The sequence below is a fragment of the Natrix helvetica genome (assembly GCF_964273705.1).
Source record: "Natrix helvetica genome assembly, chromosome: 5".
NCBI classification, from domain to species: Eukaryota; Metazoa; Chordata; class Lepidosauria; order Squamata; family Natricidae; genus Natrix; species Natrix helvetica.
This window is the reverse complement of record NC_138551.1, coordinates 144030372-144052858: the sequence shown is the minus strand read 5'-3', so window position 1 is coordinate 144052858 and position 22487 is coordinate 144030372. Positions and strand designations below refer to the sequence as shown.

Sequence of the window (22487 nt, the reverse complement as noted above, 5' to 3'; positions counted from 1 at the left end):
TGTTGAATTTTTGCCTTCGTGCAGTTTGTGGCTAAGGCTTGTTCTTGAGCTGCCAAAATAAAGCCTTCTGTTTCTTTTTTCAGTACTCCTGATCTTAACCAGTTCCAAATTAGCTTTTGGTTAGATGATGATCTAACTACTACTACTACTACTACTACTACTACTACTACTACTACTACTACCCCCATCTCTAAGGGTGGGGGTACTCTTTGAAAGCCCAGCAGAGAAGGGCATCATAAAGCTGCCCCAACTGGGAGAATGTAGGAAGACATTTTAAAGGAAAAATTGTGCCATTCTTGCCTTCTTGCCAGGGACGGGAACGAAGGTCACAAACTCGTCCACGTGGCCGACGGTCAGCCAGTCTGAATACAGCTCCACCGGGGACTGGACCCGCTGGGCCTGGAGGAAGTTGCGTACCACCTTGGTCATTCGGCGTCCCCCAGAGCTGGAAGGAAGGAAGGCAAAAAGGGAGAGATGAGAGAAGAATGGATGGATGGATAGATGGATGGATGGATAGAAGGAAGGGAGGAAAAAGGAGGAAGGTTGGAAGGTAGAAAAGGAGAGATGAGAGAAGAATGGGTGGATGGATGATTGGAAGGATGGATGGATGGAAGGAAGGAACGAAGGAGGGATGGAGGGAGGAGAAAAGAATTGTTATCCCATCAGAGTCTTAAAAGGGTTATGCCATAGCTGCAATGAATCAGCCTCATTGCATCAGCCTTATATTACATTACATCAGCTTGTAGATTACAGCTTACAACCTTTCATCAGCTGGCAGCTATTAAGTCCTCAGTACCTTGACAAAAAAGGTGGGAGGGAGGTAGAAAGGAAGAGATGAGAGAAGAATGGATAGATCTTATTGGGTAGTTTTTAAGGGTAATTTTAATGTTTATTTGTGTTTTAATTTAAATATTGTACAGTGCATATCCTACCTCCTCCGTTTACCTATTTATATATTTAAGTATATCTATATTCTGTATTCATACTGTTTTAATATGACTGTACACCGCCCCGAGTCCTGTTTAGGAAAGGGTGTGGTTTATAAATTAAAGATTATTATTATTATTACTATTATTATTATTATTATTATTATTATTATTATTATTATTATTATAGATGGAAGGAAGGAAGGAGGAAGAAGGGAGGGAGAAAGGGAGAGATGAAATAAGAATTGTTGGGTGGAAGGAAGGAAAAAGGAGGGAGGGAGGGAGAAAGGGAGGGAGAAAGGGTGAGATGAGAGAAGAATAGTTGGGAGGTGTGGAGGAAGGAAGGAAAGAAGAAAGGAAGGAAGGAAAGAAAAAGGGAGGGAAGAAGGTAGAAAGGGAGAGATGAGAGAAGAATGGTTGGGAGGGAGGAAGGAAGGAAAAAGGGAGGGAGGGAGATAGAAAGAGAGATGAGTGAAGAATAGATGGAGGGATGGAAGGAAGAAGGAAGGAGATAGAAAGGAAGAGATGAGAGAAGAATGGATGGGAGGGAGGGAGGAAGGAAGGAAAAAGGAGAGAGGGAGGAAGGAAATGAGAGAAGGAAGGAAACTTTGAGCGTGCCGAAATAATACACATAAAAATCAATAAGCTGCACTTCCCAGTTTCCGCAAACTTTCCCTGCTTACGTGGGGAAGCTGCTCCCAATGAGGATCCTGCCCAAAGGATACTCCTTCCCGTGGACCGAGACCGGGGGGCTGACCTCCAAGTTTCCAAAGGAGTCCAAGCTGGTGATGACCTCAAAGAGAGGCTCCAGTGTCACGTAGCCGAAATCTGGGCCCTGGGGAGGGAAAGTAAGAGATGAAGTTTCAGGCAGACGTCTACCTGAAGAGGACAGGAATCTGAGCTCTGGCTCAGGTCTGCCATCGTAAACACTTCAGGATGATTCCCTTCGGCTGGCACCCTGCCTTAAAATGTGGGAAGGGGGGGAGAAAGGGAATGTGGAGGGGGGGAGGGACGACAGGAAGCAGAGATGCCAATCCAGAACAGAACAACCAAGGACATGAGTGTGAGAATGGAATGGGAAACTCCACCAGACATGTTCTGACCCGAGGCTTCCCAAGAACAGGAAGCAAACTCCTTGTCCCGTCAAAAAACCCTTTTATTAATTGACTGTCAATTCTGCTCCTTCACATCTAGCAAAGTCTTTCAAGGGAGGATTTACAGTCACAGACCTTCTCTGGCTTGGAGAGCTTCCAGGAAGGAAGGAAAGAGAAGGGAGGGAGGGAGGGATGGGGAAGGAAGGAAGGAAAGAAAGAAAGAAGGGAAGAAGGAAGGGAAGGAGGGAGGGAGGAGAAGGAAGAGAGAAAGGGAGGGAGGAAAGGGAGAGATGAGGGAAGAATATTTGGGTGGTTGGAAGGAAGGAAGGAAAGAAGGAAGGGATGAAAAAGGAAGGGAGGGAGGAGAAGGAAGAAAGGGAAGGGGGAAAGGAAGAGATGAGAGAAGAATACTTGGGTGGTTGGAAGGAAGGAAAGAAAGGGAAGAAAGGAGGAAGGAAAGAAAGAAGGAAGGAAAAGGAGGGAGGGAGGAGGAAGGGATGGGGGAGGGAGGGAAGAAAGAAAGAAGGAAAGAAGAAAAGGAAGGCAGGAAGGAGAAGGAAGAGAGAAAGGGAAGGAGGAAAGGGAGAAATAAGAGAAGGATAGTTGAGTGGATGGAAAGGAGGAGGAAAAAGGAAGGAAGGAAAAGGAAGGGAGGTAGTATGGGGAGGAAAGGATGGGGAGAGAGGGAGGGAAGAAGGAAAGAAGGAAAAGGAAGGGAGGGTGGAGAAGGAAGAGAGAAAGGGAAGGAAGAAATAGAGAGATGAGAGAAGAATATTTGGGTGCTTGGAAGGGAGGAAGGAAAAAGGACTGAATGAATGAATGAAGGAAGGAAGGAAGGAAGGAAAAAGGAAGGAAGGGAGGAAGGAAGGAAGGAAAAAGGAAGGAAGGGAGGGCATGTGTCACTGGAGAAGTTCCTTCTGAGCTGTGGTCTCCTCCTGTCTGCAGACGGAGCCTCACAGCTTCCCCCAGAGTAAAATGCGCAGAAATATCCTTCTGCACATTCTGCCGTTCAGAGACCATTTTCGGAAACGTTTCAGGGGACTCAAGCCGAGCCAAGGAAATCCCGCTTTCCGGGAAAGGCAAAGGCACTCATCCAACTTATCCGCCAATCAACCCTGTGGAATCCGGGCTGTAATTCTCTCCGCCGTCAAGCCACTAGTCCTGATGAAGCTGCTGGGGGGGCTTCCCTCCTTGCTAAAGGAATCTCACTCCAGGGTAGGCAGGAGGAGGAGGAAGAAGAAGAGAGCGGAGAGCTGCTCGAGTCCAGGGGAGCCTGCCAGGCCGGCTTTGCTGCAAATTAGACGGCTTGTGTCCAGGCGACGCGGCTGTAATTCCATCCAGCGGACTGGGCCGCTGGGACAGACGAGAGGGAAGGGCAGTCCGTCCTACCAGGTATGCTTGTTAGGATCCTGTGCCAACCACGGGCGCCGGGAGATTGGCAGGAGGTGACCGACGACGTCTTCATCTCTGAGCCCAGGCAGGGAGAAACGTCTCTGGTTGGCACGGGGAAGGACACATGTGTGTGTCCCTGTGTGCATGTGGCCAGAGCTCTTTGAATGGAATGGAATGGAATGGAATAGAGTAGAGTAGAATAGAATAGAATAGAACAGAAATAGAACAGAAATAGAAATAGAAAGAACAGGATAGGGATAGGGATAGGATAGGGAATAGAATAGAATAGGAATAGGAATAGGAATAGGAATAGGAATAGGAATAGGAGTAGAGTAGAGTAGAGTAGAGTAGAGTAGAGTAGAGTAGAGTAGAATAGAATAGAATAGAATAGAATAGAATAGAATAGCAATAGCAATAGCAATAGCAATAGCAATAGCAATAGCAATAGCAATAGGGAATAGAATAGGAATAGAATAGGGAATAGAATAGAATAAGAAATATAAAGAATAGAAATAGAATAGAATAAGAAATATAAAGAATAGAAATAGAATAGGAGTAGAGTAGAGTAGAGTAGAGGAATAGAATAGAATAGAATAGAACAGAACAGAAATAGAAATAGAAAGAACAGGAAAGGGATAGGAATAGAGGGATAGGGATAGGATAGGGAATAGACTAGAATAGAATAGGGAATAGAATAGAATAGGGAATAGAATAGAATAGAATAGAATAGGAATAGAGTAGAGTAAGTAGAATAGAATAGAATAGGGAATAGAATAGGAAATAGAATAGGGAATAGAATAGGTAATAGAATAGGGAATAGAATAGAATAAGAAATAGAAAGAATAGAAATAGAATAGGAATAGAGGACAGGGATAGAATAGAATGGGGAATAGAATAGAATAGAAATAGAAAGAATAGAAAGAAAGAATAGGAATAGGAATAGAATAAGAAATAGAAAGAATAGAAATAGAAAGAAAAGGAATAGGAATGGAAATAGGAATAAAATAGAATAGAAATAGAAAGAATGGAAATATAAAGAATAGGAGAAATAGGAATAGGAATAGAATAGAACAGAACAGAATAAGAAATAGAAATAGAAAGAATAGAAATAGAAAAATAGGAGGAATAGGAATAGAATAGAATAGGCCAAACGTGATTGGACACACAAGGAATTTGTCTTCGGTTCGTAAGTTCTCAGTGTGAATAAAAAAAACAAGATACATTAGTCAAGAATCCTAAGATACAACACTTAATGATAGTCATAGGGTGCAAATAAGCAATCAGGAAACAATATCAAAATAAATCGTAAGGATACAAGCCACGAAGTTACAGCCCTGCAGTCCTAGGTGGGAAGAGATGGGGGAGAGGAACGATGAGAAGACTAATAGTAACAGCAGTGCAGCCTTAGTGAATAGTTTGACAGTGGGGAGGGAATTATTTGTTTAGCAGAGTGATGGCGTTCGGGGGGAAAAAACTGTCCTTGTGTCTAGTTGTCTTGGTGTGCAGTGCCCTATAGCCTCGTTTTGAGGGTAGGAGTTGAAACAATTTATGTCCAGGATGCGAGGGGTCTGTAGATCTTTTCACAGCCCTCTTTTTGACTCGTGCAGTGTCCAGGTCCTCAATGGAAGGCAGGTTGGCAGCCATTGTTTTTTCTGCAGTTCTGATTCTCCTCTGAAGTCCGTGTCTGTCTTGTTGGGTTGCAGAGCCAAACCAGACAGTTACGGAGGTGCAGAGGAGAGACTCAGTAATTCCTCTGTAAAACTGAGTCAGCATTTGAGAAAGGAAGGCAGGCACCAGGAGACATTACAGTTTCAGAAAATCTTGTGCCACCGTTTTCACAACCTTGCAAATTTCCCCCATTGCCTTGCCTGTTTCCCCTCCCCGCAGCCAGGCTCCGAAAGTGGGGAGGCCGAAGCCGGAGAGCGTCTTGAGTTACAAGCCTTGGTTTCTGCTTGCTTCTGCTAAAGTTTTTAAAAAGGCCATTCATTCTCAAGAGGTGTGGAAAGAAAATCCGCCTTCCCTCCACTCGGCTGCCCTGTTCCTTTTTCAGCTTTCTTGCCAATTCCCCGGGATTAGCAAGCGGCATTTAGCAATCCCTCCGGGCACTTACACAGAAGCCTCAAATGTGTCTACATGCTTTTAATGCATGTTACTCGTGGGGCAGATATCCCCAAGTTGGCTGCTGAGCTGCCTCACGCAGGATGCCCCAGGACAGTGGCTTAAAAAGTGGAAGGAAATAACTGCAATGTTCTCGGCCAAAGGAGCGCCACATTGGAGCCCAGACACCTCTCAACAATTTCGTTTACTCTTTTCTTTAATGAAGAGAAGGACTAGGGGAGACATGACAGCAGTGTTCCAATATCTCAGGGGTTGCCACAAAGAAGAGGGAGTCAAACTATTCTCCAAAGCACCCGAAGGCCAGGCAAGGAATAACGAGGGCAGGACAAGAAGCAATGGGTGGAAACTAATCAAGGAGAGAAGCAACTTAGAACTACGGAGAAATTTCCTGACAGTGAGAACAGTGAATCAGTGGAACAGCTTGCCTCCAGAAGTTGTGAATGCTCCAACACGGAAAGTTTTTAAGAAGATGTTGGATACCTATTTGTCTAAAGTGGTGTAGAGTTTCCTGCCTAAGCAGAGGGTTGGATTAGAAGGCCTTCAAGGTCACTTCCAGCTCTGTGATTCTATATTCTAATCAAGGAGAGAAGCAACTTAGAACTAAGGAGAACTTTCCTGACAGTGAGAACAATTAATCAGTGGAACAGCTTGCCTCCAGAAGTTGTGAATGCTCCAACACTGGAAGTTTTTAAGAAGAGCCAAACAAGGCCAGATATCTCTAGAAAACCGCGCGAAATCCCGAAACTCCATCCTGATTGCTACCAAATTCTTTTCCTTCTGCTCTGTGTCCACAGAGAAATGAATTCTTCCTGGTCTCGTTTTCCGTTAAGTGCCTCTCAAGAGGCTACCGACAGGCACTTACCCAGCAGGTGGTGAGAAAGAGAGTCTGCTAAATAGCCTCATTGGAAAATGAGAAGGCCCAAAGGCAGGGGGGGCGAGGAGAGGAAAGATTAAACAAAAGATGGGGATATTTAATATTTAAGCACTCCGGCTTCTTGGTTTCCCTTTGCGAAACAAACAGCAGGAGACAGGTAGAAATGTTTTTTTTTCCACGGTTGTCCTCCGTCAACCAAACTGGATTTTTTGCAAAGTGAGAGAGGTATGATATTTCTCCCTCCGTGACCAATTCAGGGGTGCACGTCCTCATCGGAGGCAGGAGAAATGATGGATTCCCTACATTTAGGAACGACCAGTCCATGTATGGATAGGGAGCGTCTTCTTCGTGTAACACTAGCGGCGCCTCGCTCTCGGCTCCGGTTACCAGCTACGCTTCGAAAACAGCCAGGTTCTGGCGCCACGTGGGAAGAGATCCGATGAAATGCACAGGCTTCCCTCCCCCCCAAAAAAATTCAGGGGTGCCAAAGCGTTGCAGGGGCCATGTTGGGGATCGTACGGAGTTTGAGGGGTCGGTACGTTTGGAGCTTTAGGGGGACAGGAGTCCTTGACGGAGTCCTTGGCGGAGGAGGTCTGGGCCCTCCCGAAAACATTTCCATTCTTGGCAGGGCGTCTGTAGCATACGCCATCCCCGAAATATCGGTGTCCAGTTCATGAATTCCACTTCTGGACGCCACAGATTGACATGGGACCTTGAAAACAACACTCGGCAATCCGGAGGTCCGTTAAGGCTGCACATTGTTCCTGTCGGGAAAAGTCCTAACGCAGGCCAGCGCCTGGGGGTTGAAGAGGCTAGAACTGAGATGGCGAACCTGTGGTACGCGTGCCAGAGGTGGCACGCAGAGCCCTCTCAGTGGGCATGTGCTCCGTCGCCAGCTGGTCTTCGCGGGTGTCGGAGTGCCAGAAAACAGCCTGAAGATGGCCTGAAAAAACAGCCAAACAATAGGCCATTTTTGGGGCGTTTTCAGGCCATTTTCAAGCTGTTTTGGGGCCATTTTCTGGCCGGTTTTTGGGCTGTTTTCACGCCAGTTTTTTGGCCATTTTCAGGCCATTTTTCTCTCTGTTTTCAGGTTGGTTTTGGCCCGAAAATGGCCTGCAAACGGTCCGGAAAATGGCCACAAAACAGGCATGTGCATGCCAGCCAGCTGGTCTTCGCGGGTGTTGGAGTGCCAGAAAACGGCCTGAAGATGGCGCAAAAACAGCTAAAAAACAGGCAGTTTTGGAGGTCATTTTCAGGCCATTTATGGGCCATTTTCAGGCTGGTTTCAGGCCTGAAGATGGCCCCTAAAACAGCCAAAAAACAGGTTGTTTGGGGGCCATTTTCAAGCTGTTTTGGGGCCGTTTTCAGGCCGTTTTTTGGGCTGTTTTCAAGCCATTTGGGAGGCTGTTTTTGGCCCCAAAACGGCCTGAAAACAGCCCAGATAACGGCCCAGACAGCGCCCAAAAAACAGGCATGCTCACGCCAGCCAGCTGTTCACTGGGTATCCGGCACTCCAGCACACGCAAATGCATTTCCATTCACACACGTCCCAGTTTGGGCACTCAGTGCTGAAAAGGTTTGCCATCACTGGGCTAGAAACTTTATATACAGGATTAAGACTAAGCCGCCAATCCTTTTTTTTTTCTTCTTATTGTAGAATCCTTATTCTACAGAACGTCGAATAGTAGAGTTGGAAGGGGCCTCGGAGGTCTTCTAGTCCAACCCCCTGCTCGAGCAGAAGATCCTTATCCCATTTCGGACCAACGGCTGCCCAGTCTCCTTTTGAAAGCCGCCCACAACTTCTGAAGCTAAGCTGATCCACTGATCAATAGTTCTCACTGTCGGGAGATTTATCCTCAATTCCAAGTTGCTTCTCTACTTCGTTAGTTTCCAACCCTTGTTTCTTGCCTGGCCTTTTGATGCTTTGGAAAATAGGTTGACCCTCCCCTCTTCTTTCTGGCAGCCCCTCAAATATTGGAACACTGCTATCATATCTCCCATAGTCCTTTTTTTTCACTAGACTAAAAGGTAAGGGTTCCCCTTGCACATATGTGCTAGTCGTTCCCAACTGTAGGGGGCGGTGCTCATCTCCTTTTCAAAGCCGAAGAGCCAGCGCTGTCCGAAGACGTCTCCGTGGTCAGGTGGCGTAACCAAACACCGAAGTCGCACGGAATGCTGTTACCTTCCCACCAAAGGTGGCCTCTATTTTTCTACTGGCATTTTTACGCGCAAGGATTTCGAACTGCTAGGTTAGCAGAAGCTGGGACAAGTAACGGGAGCTCCCTCCATTACGCGGCCCTAGGGATTCGAACCGCTGAACTGCCGACTTTTCTGATCGACAAGCTCAGCGTCTTAGCCACCGAGCAACCACATCCCTAGACTAGACATACCTAATTCTTGCAACCATTCTTCATATGTTTTAGCTTCCAGCCCCCTAATAATCTCTTGAGTTTTCTCTGCACTCTTTCCAGAGCTCAATATCCGTGGAGACCAAAACTGAATGCAGTATTCCAAGTGTGGCCTTACCAAGGCCTTATAAAGTGGTATTTTACACTTCACGTGATCTTGATTCTATCCCTCTGTTGATGCAGCCTAGAACTGTGTTGGCTTTTTTGGCAGCTGCTGCACACGGCTGGCTCCTATTTAAATAATTGTCCACTAGGACTCCAAGATCCTTTTCACAGTTACTACTATTGAGCAAGGTTGTTCATTGGGCTTCCAAGTTTATTCTTACTTGCTGCTATTAAGCCAAGTTTCACCCAATCTTTCTACCTTTGGTTTTTCTTGCCTAAGTGTAAAACCTTCCTTTTTTCACCACTGAATTTCATTTTGTTAGACAGGCCCATTGTTCAAGTCTGTCAAGATCTTTTCCAGACAGGGCTCCATCAAACTGCAAAACGAAAAGCTTATTTTTTAAAAAATATATATATTCAGATTTTCCTGCCGGTTTGCTATCGGTCTTCTGCTGCTTACTCCCTTGAATAATATTTTTAGATGTCTTTGCCCCTGAGGAGTGCCTCAGCTCCCACGACAAGGTCACTAAGAGAGGAAAGCACAGCCGTAGCAATGGTTTCCCCAGTTGCAATGGATGGCTGTGAAAGGTGGGCCATAAGGAAGCCTGTGTGCCAAAGAATGGAGGCATTTGAACTCTGGTGCTGGAGAAGACTCCTGCGAGTCCCTTGGACTGCAAGGCGATCCAACCGGTCAGTTCCTAGAGGAGATCCACCCTGACTGTTCTTTAGAAGGCCAGATCCTGAAGAGGAAACTCAAATACTTTGGTCACCTAATGAGAAGGAAAAAGGACTCCCTGGAGAAGAGCCTCATGCTGGGAACGATGGAAGGCAAAAGAAGAAGGGGATGACAGAGAAGGAGGTGGCTGGATGAAGTCACCGAAGCAGTCGGCCTGAGCTTAATTGGACTGCAGAGGAGGTAGAGGACAGGAAATCCTGGAGGAACGTTGTCCTTGGGGTCGTGACGGGTTGGACACCACTTTGCAACCAACAACAACAAAGCTCTTACCAAAATCTCTTTGACGGCAAAATGTTCGAGGCCTCCATCCCGCGGAGAGTCCAAAACCACCGGAAACTGCTTGTGGGGCGCCTGAATGTAGCCAAATTCAATCTCGTCCTGCAAGAGAAGGAGAATCAGGACTACGGAGGTTGCAAGATTCTCTACAGCTGAAGCGCAGGAGATCTGAAGGGAAGAAGCAAGGTGTGGGGAGATCAAAGGCCAGGTGAGGGGATTCCGGGAGTCAAAGTCCACATTCTTAAGCGTGCCAGGTTTGAGAAACAAGGCTGCCTTTGGGAAGAGCAATCGAGAAGATCATTACGGAGAGAATCTATCTTATGTGGTCGCTAAGAGTCAATGCCCACTGGATGGCGTATAGTCAACGTTCATCAATCTATGGAGAATTTTATGGAGATGTGCAATGCAGGGATGGGGTTGAAACATTTTAGCCACCGCTTCTCTGCCCGGTTGCTGGGTGGGCATGGCCTACTCAGCCTCCTGCACTACAGCAGAGGGGCGGATTTTTGCCCTCCCCAGGCTCCGGAGGCTTTGTTTGAGCCTCCGGGAGGGCAAAAATGGTCTCATCTGGGTTCCTCCCAGAGCCTTCAAGCAGGACCTGCATTTACCTGGCATGATGAACGGGACACAGGGAGACTCCTGGGAGGGGAAGGGTGGGTGTGGCCAGCCAGTCCTTCCAACTACCAGTTCGGCAAACCAAATTTTATTTATTTATTTATTTGAACTTATTAGTCGCCCCCTCTCCCCACAGGGACTCGGGGCGACGTACAAAAGCAACAGTCAGAACAGTGTCATACAGGGGAGGTAAAAATAAATAAATAAATTACAATACTCAGAAAGGTTAAAACTCCAATAACATTAAAAATTTAAAGAACTAAAATCAACAATTAAAAATGACCAAGGGGTGGAAAAGTTGTCGAGTTATGCCAGGCCGGCTAGCTGAAACAGGTGGGTCTTCAGTTTACTGCGGAAGGAGCGGAGATCGGTTGTTGTCCTAATGTCTGGGGGGAGGTCGTTCCAAAGGGTAGGGCCCGCCACAGAGAAGGACCTACTCCTGGGCACTGCCCTCTGACAATCTCTAGAGGACGGCACCTGGAGAAGACCCTCTCTGTGTGAGCGAATGGGCCGCAGGGATGTATGGGGCAGGACACGATTCCGCAGATGCAAAATTATCCCGCAAAATTATCCCACGATCCCGCAAATGCAAAATTAGCATCCGGTTCACTTGAACCGGTACGAACCGGCTGAATCCCACCCCTGATGCAGCACACATTCACACCTGCGTGCAAAAAGTGCATCTGGCCACAGCCACTGGTGCTAACCTGCATCCATCGGTCGCCACGGTTCATGTACCGAGAGCAAACACTTATCTGGCATCCGGCTTTGTTCACCAAACTGTTAATTTCCTTCAGGAAGAGATAGTTGTCCTTGACACTGTGTGGAGGGAAGGAGAAGAAGGTGAGGTGTTACCGGAGCCCCTGCCTGCACATCCTTCCCTTGAGGGCATCATCTGGTACCCATGGCCCACGCCTGGGCCCGCTCAGTTCTCCAAGAAAAAGAGCCGGAGATACAGTGTGAATTCTTATAACAATACCTTCCTTATTTTAAGTTTCTAATAAACATATGAAACCACTCTGTATCTCTGGCTCTTTTTCTTAGAGGATTGAGTGGGAAAGAAAGAGAAAGAAAGAAAGAAAGAAAGAAAGAAAGAAAGAAAGAAAGAAAGAAAGAAAGAAAGAAAGAAAGAAAGGACTAGAGAAGAAAGGAGGTAGAAGGGAAGAAGGAAGGAAAAGAAGAAAAGACAGAAAGAAGGAGGGAGAGAGAAAGAGAGAGAAAGAAAGGAGGGAGAGAGAAAGAAAGAAAGAAAAAGGAAGAAAGAAGACTGAAGAAGAAAGAGGTGGGGGAGGAAGGAAGAGGAAGGAAGGAAGAAAAGACAGAAAGAGGGAGAGGGACAGAGAGAGAAAGAAAGAAGCAGGGAGGGAGAAAGAAAGAGAAAGAAAGAAAAGAAAGAAAAGAAAGAAGGTGGGAGGGAGGGAGGGAAGAAGGAGGGAAAGTAAAGTAAAGGCAGGAAGGAAGGAAGAAAAGACTGAAGAAGAAAAGAGGGGAAAGGCATGACTAAATGCCAAAGGCGCACGGAACGCTATTACCTTCCCACCAAAGGTGATTCCTATTTTTCTACTGGCATTTTTTATGTGCTTTCGAACTGCTAGGTTGGCAGAAGCTGGGACAAGTCACGGGAGCTCACTCCGTTACGCGGCGCTAAGGATTCGAACCGCTGAACTGCTGACTTTTCTGATCAACAAGCTCAGCGTCTTAGCCACTGAGCCACCACGCCCCTATAGGTTGAGGGCAACCTGTATACTCCTTTGGTCCTTTACCTGCACACAAAGACGCTGATTGGCGACAAGGTGTTTGGGGTCATGATCCAGGGCGCGACTCGGAAAACGACAGTGTCGGTGAAGATCGGGGCCTGCGGAATACCCTGCCGGAAGATTTTTTTAAAAAGACAGTCTTAAAAAAAAGTTAAGAAATGCAACACTGGAGCCTTTCTAACATCAAGCATTCTGTTGTGGCCCGCCAGAGGCCAGCAAAGCTGGTGTGAGATTTGGATAGTGAGGAGGGTTGGGGAGGAAACTGGGCCAGTCCTGGAGTCTGGGGAAAGCTCTAATGAGGGCTCTGTGTCGGAGGCAGAGAGGAGGACAGGCCATTTGCCAGTTATCAGCTGCCTTCAGAGTCAGACATCAGTGAGACAGAAGAACAGCTGGAGCCTGTTCCCAGTGTGCGCATGCGCAGAGTTGCCAAACGAAGGGAACAGCTAAAGAACAGAGGTCAACTTGGGAGGAAGGCCACAGATGGACGATGAATGGCCCCTCCCAGAGGAACTAAAAGAGGAGCAAAAGGGGAGTGGAGTTTGCAGGAGGCCATTAGTTCGCTTAATTGGTTCCTGACTCTCCGAGACTCCTGGCCAAGTTCTGCAGATATTGGCCTGGCAGCTCTCCAAGCCAGATAAGGTCAGTGACTGTAAATCCTCCCTTGAAAGCCTTTGCCGGATGTGAATGAGCAGAATTCACAGCAAATTAATAAAAGGGTTTTTTGTTGTGACATGGAGTTTGCTTCATGCTCTTGGGAAGCCTCGGTCAGAACACCTTCTTGTGTAAAACAGATCTGCTTTTTGAAACAAAATATATGAAAAACTCACGTTTTTTGTTATTTGCCAGAAAGAAAAACGCAGAAGCAAACTGCTCAGAGCCAATGGGCTTCCCAGACAAATAGATAAATAAATAACCCAAGGGCTCCCGGGTAGGATTTCATCTTGCAAACATAATTAATTGGCTCATTGGTAAAAGAAATTGGAAACCGCCAGGATTCGGATGGTGGAGAGAAACGGTCAGGGAGTGGACGCGGACTAAACGTCCGGGCAAACGGGTGAGGTCCACCCCAGGGCAAATGGAGGAGGTTGGGCAGTTCGAAATGAGGCCCCCAACTGGCCGATGAAGGCTAATGAAATTAGCATTTTTAGGCTAATGAAATTTGCCCTGTTAGGTAAGGCGATACAGCTAATTCCCATAAGACCCCAGGTGGCATTTCAAGCAGGCCAGGAACCCGAGAAGGCAACCAGCAGTAATGTAAAAAAACAGCCTCCATCCCTGGCTCTATTGATACGATTCTAAAATCATCTGGAGGTGGTTACTGTTGTGGCCTGCTTGGAACTGACAGCAGAGTAAGACAGTGAGGAGGATGGGGAGGAGCATGGGCCAGTCCTGGAGGTTGGAGAAGGCTCGGACGAGGGCTCTGCATCAGAGGCAGAGACGGGGCCAAGGCCGTCTGGCAGTGATCAGGTGCCTACGGAGCTTGATAGCAGTGAGGCAGAGGAACAGCTGGAGCCTGTTCCCAGTGTGCGCATGCGCAGAGCTGCCAGAAGAAAAGAACAACTCAGAATCAAGGTTGACTTGGGAGTGAAGCCACAGGTGGAAGGTGAGTGGCCCTTCCCATAGGAAATAAAAAAGGAACGAAAGGGGACAGGAAACAATGCGTTTATTCAGCCGTTAGATTCGTTTCAGGAGTGTGAAGATCTGTCCCTGAATCTCCGAGACTCTGTGCCCAGCCTTTCCTTGCACAGCACCTCATTTGGGGAAATATTGACATGGCAGCTTTCCAAGCTAGATAAGGTCTGTAGTCATAAATACTCCTTTGAAAGACTGTTTGCCAGGCCTTGGCTGAATGTGAAGGAGAGGAATTCACATTCATTTAATAAAAGCGGTTTCATCAGGGCCAGGAGTCGGCTTCGTGCTTTTTTGGGGAAGCCTAGGTCAGAACCTGTACAGGGGCAGGCTGGGCAGTGAGAAAGCAAGGGTGCCCCTCGGCCAAGGAAGGCTGACACTGTAGGAGCAAAGACAGGCAATATAACAACAACTCACGCATTGGTGGGAGGTGGCAGAAAAAGGCACGTGAAACAGTGGGTACATTAGAAGCCGTGATTTTCCTCCTGGCCAAAGCCATGTCAGCCCCAGCTCTGCCAGGATGCCAGGATTTCCAGAGGCTCTGACGGGAGGGGGAGGGCAAAAGGGATACTGAGACCACAGAGATCAAAAGGGACACTTGGCCAGAGGTGAGATTCAGCCGGTTCTGACCAGTTCTGGAGAACCGGTAGTGGAAATTTTGAGTAGTTGGTAGAACTGGCAAATATCACCTCTGGCTGGCCACGCCCCCATCTATTCTCTGCCTCCCGAGTCCCGGATGATCAGGAGGAAATGGGGATTTTGCAGTAACCTTCCCCTGCCATGCCCACCAAGCCACACCCACCAAGCCACACCCACAGAACCGGTAGTAAAAACATTTGAATCCCACCACTGTCCTCGTCCCAGAGACCAACTTTCTGCCCAGAGACCAACCTCGGCCATCGGCTCCAGCAGACTGACGTGGATGGAGACGAGTCCTTCAAAACTCTCGTCCGGGAAGCGCAGCCCCTCCACAAAGAATTCCAGTTCGGCCGAGCCGCCCGTGTATTTCACCACGTGGCACAGCTTCCTCCTGCCCAGAATGTGTATGTAGCGCTGGCCGAAGAATGGATCTGGAGAACGGAGGAGAGAGAGGAAGAGAGGCATGGGCTCTCCTGCAGCAAACATCTGCATTCACCATAACACAGAACAAGCCATGATGGTCACTGAAGCCAAAATTCTGGGTCAGAACCAAATCAGGGGTGTGGGCCGAGGGTTCTGTTTTAAGGAAAGTGGCGTTTGGATCCACTTTTCCTTAAAGTTATGGGAAAGGGTCTTAAAATGATGGAAAAAGCACAACCTCCCTGAAAACAGGCTTGTTTGTGTGTTTAATGAGCTTGAGGTCATAGGTGTCCTCCAGCCTTACATTTAGGGAAATGGAGATCAGTCTTAGCAGAAAAGGGACCCAGAAGAACGGAGATATTGAGGAGGATGACATCTCAAGATATCTCAAGACCTAAAATGGACACCTAACATCAAAAAAGCACAACAAAGAATGTTCTTTCTGCGCCAACTCAGGAAGCTCAAACTTCCCAAGGAGCTGCGGATACAGTTCTACAGAGGAATTATTGAGTCTGTCCTCTGCACCTCCATAACTGTCTGGTTTGGCTCTTCAACCCAACAAGACAGATACGGACTTCAGAGGAGAATCAGAACTGCAGAAAAAACAATGGATGCCAACCTGCCTTCCATTGAGGACCTGGACGTTGCACGAGTCAAAAAGAGGGCCGTGAAAAGATCTACAGACCCCTCGCATCCTGGACATAAATTGTTTCAACTCCTACCCTCAAATCGACGCTATAGTGCACGGCACACCAGAACAATTAGACATAAAGGCAGTTTCCCCCCCCGAACACCATCACTCTGCTAAACAAATAATTCCCTCCCCACTGTCAAACTATTCACTAAGGCTGCATTACTATTACTATTAGCCTTCTCATCGTTCCTCTCCCCCATCTCCTCCCACTTATGACTGCGGGACTGTAACTTTGTTGCTTATATCCTTACGATTTATATTGATATTGATTGTTCCCTGATTGCTTATTTGTACCCTATGACTATCATTAAGTATTGTACCTTATTATTCTTGATGAATGTATCTTGTCCTTTTATGTACATTGAGAGCTTATGCACCAAAGAGAAATTCCTTGTGTGTCCCATCACACTTGGCCAATAAGGAATTCTATTCTATTCTATTCTATTCTATTCTATTCTATCCTACCCTACCCTACCCTACCCTACCCTATCCTATTCTGCCTATATTCTATTCTATTCTTTTCTATTCTTTTCAATTCTTTTCAATTCTGTTGTGTCTATATTCTATTCTATTATGTTCTATTCTATTCTACTCTATTCTCATTCCATTCCATATTTTCTATTCTATTCTATTCTGCCTATATTCTATTCTATTCTTTTCTATTCTTTTCAATTCTTTTCTATTCTATTGTGTCTATATTCTATTCTATTCTATTCTATTCTATTCTATTCTATTCTATTCTACTCTATTCTCATTCCAGTCCATATTTTCTTTTCTATTCTATTCTATTCTATTCTATTCTATTCTATTCTATTCTATTCTATTCCATTCCATTCTGTCTATATTCTATTCTATTCTATTCTTTTCTTTTCTGTTCTTTTCTATTCTATTGTGTCTATATTCTATTCTATTCTATTCCATATTTTCTATTCTATTCTATTCTATTCTGTCTATATTCTATTCTATTCTTTTCTGTTCTTTTCTATTGTATTCTGTCTATATTCTATTCTATTCTGTTCTATTCTGTTCTATTCTGTTCTATTCTATTCTATTCTATTCTACTCTACTCTACTCTACTTGTCATTCCATTCCATATATTCTATTCTATTCTATTCTATTCTATTCTATTCTATTCTACTCTACTCTACTCTACTCTACTCTACTCTACTCTCTATTCTATTTTCTATTCTCTCTCCTCTTCTGTTCTGTTCTGTTCTGTTCTGTTCTATGGAGGCCGGGCTGATATTCGCTCCCCCATCAGCTGCTCCAAAAGGGCCTTGTGTAATCTGCAGGAAAGCATCCACCCCAAGGGCGTCGAGAGGTCTCCCAAGGATGAGACCAGCCAAATGGACATGGCCTGCTCAGATGTCCTGATCCCCTGGCAAGACGGCCCCCCGGGGTATCCTGTTGCATTTGTGGACCAAAATGGACACATCCACCATCTCTCCCGCGAAAGGGAAAAAAAAACACCCTCAAGACTTGTGAGCTTTACGACCTCTCACCTGGCTGGACCCAGTTTGCATTTGAGATGGAAACAGCCAGGAAATTCGTAGAAGGGGAATTCTTTGAAAAAAATAAATGAATGAATCACAGGGAAAGGAGGCCTGAGAAACCCCTCCCTTTTGTCATATTGCCAGAAAAAGTTACGTAAACTTTTCTGACTTCAAAGGAGAATTTTCCCTGTTTTTCAAAAGAGATGGGAGAGCCAGAAGAATTTCATTTTTCTACTCCTAACTTGTTGTGGCAAGCAGAGTCGGACAATGAGGAGGTTGGGGAGGAAGATGGGCCAGTCCTGGAGTCTGGGGAAGGCTCGGATGAGGGCTCCGTGTTGGAGGCAGAGATGGGGCCGAGACTGTCTGGCAGTGATCAGGTGCCTACGGAGCTTGAGAGCAGTGAGGCAGAGGAACAGCTGGAGCCTGTTCCCGGTGCGCGCAGGCGCAGAGCTGCCATACGAAAGGAACAACTCAGAATTCAGGCTCGAAGTGGGAGTAAAGCCACAGGTGGACGGTGAATGGCCCCTCCCGTAGGAAATAAAGGACGAGCGAAAGGGGAGTGGGCTTTTGCAGGAAACAAATCGTCCGTTCTGCCAGTCACATGACCTCCCCAGCCCCGCCCCAAGTTACGCCCACAATAAACCGGTAGTAAAAAAAAAAAAAAGATTTCACCACTGGTTGTAAAACGGGGGGGGGGGGGGGGAGAGAGCAGGAAAGGCACTTACTCTGCAGGTAAAAAACGCCGACCTTGTCGGTGTCCGAAAGTGGAATGTGGAGAATCATCTCGTAGCCAGCGGGAAGCCTGTCGGGGCCTTGCGTTCTCAGCAACATCCGGGACATGTCCTCCAGATCTGCGGGGGGTGGGTGGGTTCAAAGCCCAAGAAAGAAGAAAGAGGGAAGTTCCAGGGGGTTCTTTGAGTGGAGGAGAATGTCCGATGGGGGAGTGGAAGAATCGGAGTACTGGGCAGACCAGGGCAAATGCTTTATCTTCTTTCCCAGAGCTAATTCTCTGAGAGCACATAGAACAGAGATGGCTAATCTTTTTGCCATCGTGTGCCAAAAGCGGAGGGAGTGCGGCAGTGGTGGGTTACGGATCCCGTTCCAACTGGTACGGTTGGAATGGGCCCGGCGTCACCCACATGGAGGCGCTCCAGCTACTCGTCGGAGTGTCACGCAGGCGCCGAAGGCTTTAAAGGACAGGTAAGGCGCTCGGGCGGGTGGGCCCTCTAACGCACCGTACCGGAACGATACACGGTGCTCCAGGCTGGCTCCGGTATGCCTGTACTGGGGTGTACCGCCTGCAACCCACCACTGGAGTGCTGGGGCTTCGTGCACACATGTCCCCACCCCCGTAATTCTATGTGCCCTCCCCCCCCACGCGACCACCTCTTTTGGCATGCAGTGGCACAGTAGACCCGTTTTTCGCCCTCCCCAGGCTCCAGAACTTTTCTATGAGCTTAGGGAGGGCGAAAAAGACCCTCCCCACTCCCCAGAGACCCTCTGGAGGCCGGAAACGCCCTATTTGACATCTTCCAGTTAGACTAGAAGGTCCGTTTTTCACTTTCCCCACGCCCCAGAAGGCCCGAAAATCAGCTGGACTGCGTGCGCACGCCACCAGAGCTCAGCTTGCATGTCCACTGATATGGCTCTGCGTGCCATAGGGTTCGCCATCACGGACATAGAATATAGAATAGAATCATAGGGTTGGGAGGGACTTCGGAGGTCTTCTAGTCCAACCCTCTGCTCAAGGCAGGAGACCTTACACCCATTCCCACCCCTGTTAAATGATTGTCCTATTCTTGAAAGCCTCCAGTTCGTGGCTCAGTTTCTGCAACCCAATTCTGTCCGCCGTTCTGAGCTTTGCATTTTCTCATACAGGTAGACTTACAACCATCCATTTAGAGACTCTTCGAAGGTACAACAGCAGCACTGACAAAAGTGACAGTTTTTCACGCTTATGGCTATTGCGACATGCCCGTGATCATGTGATCAGAAGTCAGACGCTTGGCAACTGACTCTTTATTGATCCTGGGGTCACTGATCCATTTTTGCAATCTTCTGACAAGCCGCATCCATGGGGAACCCAGATCCATTTAACGACGGTGTGACTAGATTAACAATGGCAGGGGCTCGTTTATCAACAGCGGCGAGAAAGGGCGTAAAATGGGGCCAAACTCATTCAACGGCCATCTCGCTTAGCAAGACAAATTTCGGGCTCCGTTGCGGTTATATGTCAAGGACTATTTGTATTCTTTTTGGTTCAAAACACATGACTGTTTTGGCCTGCCAGCAGCCAGCTGAGCTGGCAGCAGATTCGGACAGTGAGGAGGTTGGGGAGGAAGATGGGCCAGTCCTGGAGTCTGGGGAAGGCTCTGATGAGGGCTCTGTGTTAGAGGCAGAGACAGGGACAGAGCCGTATGCCAGTTATCAGCTGCCTTCAGAGTCAGACTTCAGTGAGGCAGAAGAACAGCTGGAGCCTGTTCCCAATGTGTGCATGCACAGAGTTGCCAGACTAAAGGAACAGCTAAAGAACAGGGGTCGACTTGGGAGTAAGGCCAGATAATGAACGGCCCCTCCCATAGGGAATAAAAGAGGAGCGAAAGGGGAGTGGAGTTTGCAGGAGACAATTCATTCGCTTCATTGGTTCGTGACTCTCCAAGATTCCTTGCCATGTTCTGCAGATATTGGGCTTGTCAGGTCTCCAAGCCAGAGAAGGTCTGTGACTGTAAATCCTCCCTTGAAAGTCTTTGCTGGATGTGAATGAGCAGAATTTACAGTAAATTAATAAAAGGGTTTTTGTCGAGACCAGGAGTTTGCTTCATGCTCTCGGGAAGCCTCTGTCAGATCAACGACAAACCCCTTGTGCAGACTAAAGATGTGGCCCGACTTTCAAAGGCTTCAGGCAGGATATGCCAGGGACTCAGGATGGCATTTCCCCCTTGCCCGCCAGATGCCAATTCCTGCCTCCATTGTTCTGCTGTTCCTCTCAGAAAAGTGCATTTAGCTTTTATTAGATCTGTTCTGACCGAGGCTTCCCAAAAGCACGAAGCCAACTCGTTGTCCCAATAAAACCCCTTTTATTTAGTTCAAAAGGAATTCCTCTCCAGCAAAGTCCCAGCCAACAGTCCTTCAAGAGATTTCACAACTGCAGATCTTGATCAGGCTTGGAGAGCTGCCAGGCCGATATCTTCAAAACTCCATGCTGTATGCTTGCCAATTACTTGGCAAGGAGTCAGGAACAGATCTTCACCCTAATGGATTGAACTCATTGTCTCCTGCAAACTCCCCTCCCCTTTTGCTCCTCTTTGTTTCCTCTGGGAGGGGCCATTTACCGTCCACCTGTGACCCTCCTCCCAAGTCGACCCCTGTTCTTTAGCTATTCCCTTCTCCTGGCAGCTCTGCGCATGTGCACACTGGGAACAGGCTCCAGCTGTTCTTCTGCTCCACTGATGTCTGACTCTGAAGGCAGCTGATAACTGTCAGACGGCCCTGGTCCCCTCTCTGCCTCCGACACAGAGCCCTCATCAGAGCCTTCCCCAGGCTCCAGGACTGGCCCAAGTTCCTCCCCAACCTCCTCACTGTCTGAATCTGCTGCCAGATCCGCTGGCCACTGGTGGACCACAACAAGATCTCAACACCCCTTCCTCCAACTCAAAACTCGTCTTTTCTATAAGGTGCAATCTTCGTCCTTATTGCAGCTTCCTAACAAGAGTTCCCGCTTAAGACGCAAACATTTTTCCTGCTGATTTCTTTGCAACACGCATCGCGAGGGCGTTTTAATTCCTGACTTACTAAAGGAGGTTTCTTTTTAAGTCATGTGCGTGCCTTTCTTTAGAAATGCAACATGACCGTGTCAGCATCAGGTTTCTGCCTGAATGTTGACCCCTTGCTAAATTACAGGGGGTTTACCCTCAAACCCATTTTTCTTCTCCTTGTTAGCTCGTGACTGGAGAACACTTGGCTGCATTTAAAGCCGGATTTTGTGTTTCAAGCAATAGAGGCTGATCTGCAAAATGGATTTCTATCGGCTTTTTAATTTCCAGAGAGATCAATCATACTGTACCTTCCTTGGAAAATATCTTGTCATCTTGACAGTCCTCCGTGCTGCTGTATGGATTATCTTTGTCGCAGTTGACCAACAAGATGGCACCTTGGCCGTCGGGGCCCCAGGTCCACGTGGCCTGGAAGGACAGAATTTCACATTTAAGCAGGTCAATTCGGGCAAGAGATTTAACTATGGCAGGAGTCAGCCACCTGCGGCTCTGGAGCCTCGTGTGGCTCTTTCATCCCTCTGCTGTGGCTCCCTGTCGCCGGTTGGCTCCACAATTGATAGGGCTTTCGGTAAGGACAGGTAGAGGAAAAAGGATGCCCTGCTAAGAGGAAACTCTATGGTGGGGGAACCGGACTTCCGGTCACGAGAGGAAAAAGGGCGTTACACCAGGAGGAGACTCTATGGTGGAGGGAACTGGACTTCCAGTTGGCTCCAGAATTGAATGGGGGGGAGGGGGCTTCTGATTAGGAACTTTGTGGCTCTTTGAGTGTTTAAGGTTGCCGACCCCTGATCTATGACGTGAGGGGAGAGCTAAGAAAGATTTTGAAAGATTCCTCTGGGTTCCATTCAAATATCAAAAGAATTCATGTTGCCCCTGGGAAGTCATGTTTCCAACACTCGGTGTGATCCAGAACCACAGGAAAGGGCCAAAATATAAGGAAACCGTCTTGCTTACGGTCAATAGGTCCAGTCTACACCCATCATTATCAACCCCACGATTAAACCAGGCCAGGCCATCAACTCTACAGGAAAGCTAACATTACTTTTATGGCGCTGTTCTAGATTCTGTCCGTCTTGGAAGCCTCAATTTTTGCTGCATTTTCCTGATTTGTTTTTACTTGTTAAGTTCTCGTTCGTTTTAAATGGCCTTTTTTTTCAGCTAGGCTTTTATATTTTTGCAATGATGCGGTTTTTATTATGCTACTAGCTGATAACTCGGCATTGCCCAGGAATTTATTGATAGAGGGGAAATGTGTGGATCAAACGTAATTTCTAATGATGGATTTTCCCCCTCACCAGAAGGAGCCCCCTGGTGGAGTACCGTGAAGCCGTTACCACGGCAACTCCACTGCACGGTACAGTAGAAGCCGTTTTACGGCAGTACAGTAGAAGCCATTTTAAGGCACAACAGGCTGTATCTTAACGGAAAACACACCCCGAGGGGTGTTAGGGATGTCTTACCCCCCACAGTATTTGTTTCCAGAGAGTAAGTCATCTGTGTAACAAGTTGGGTTGAAATTGCTCGAGGCATTCCAGAGT

The 22487-nt window shown here is 47.3% G+C and overlaps 1 protein-coding gene across 1 annotated transcript in view; it reads right to left on the bottom strand.

Annotated features, from left to right (window-relative positions):
• Nucleotides 1–22487, bottom strand: part of PADI2 (peptidyl arginine deiminase 2) — a 50576-nt gene that overhangs the window by 10988 nt on the left and 17101 nt on the right. Inside the window, exons 5-12 of the mRNA XM_081954643.1 lie at nt 21240–21357; nt 17902–18027; nt 14822–15000; nt 12308–12411; nt 11252–11363; nt 9924–10031; nt 1610–1761; nt 301–445 (exon numbers count right to left, since the gene is read on the bottom strand). Coding sequence (XP_081810769.1) covers nt 301–445; nt 1610–1761; nt 9924–10031; nt 11252–11363; nt 12308–12411; nt 14822–15000; nt 17902–18027; nt 21240–21357 — 1044 coding nt within the window. The remainder of the gene's footprint in view (nt 1–300; nt 446–1609; nt 1762–9923; nt 10032–11251; nt 11364–12307; nt 12412–14821; nt 15001–17901; nt 18028–21239; nt 21358–22487) is intronic.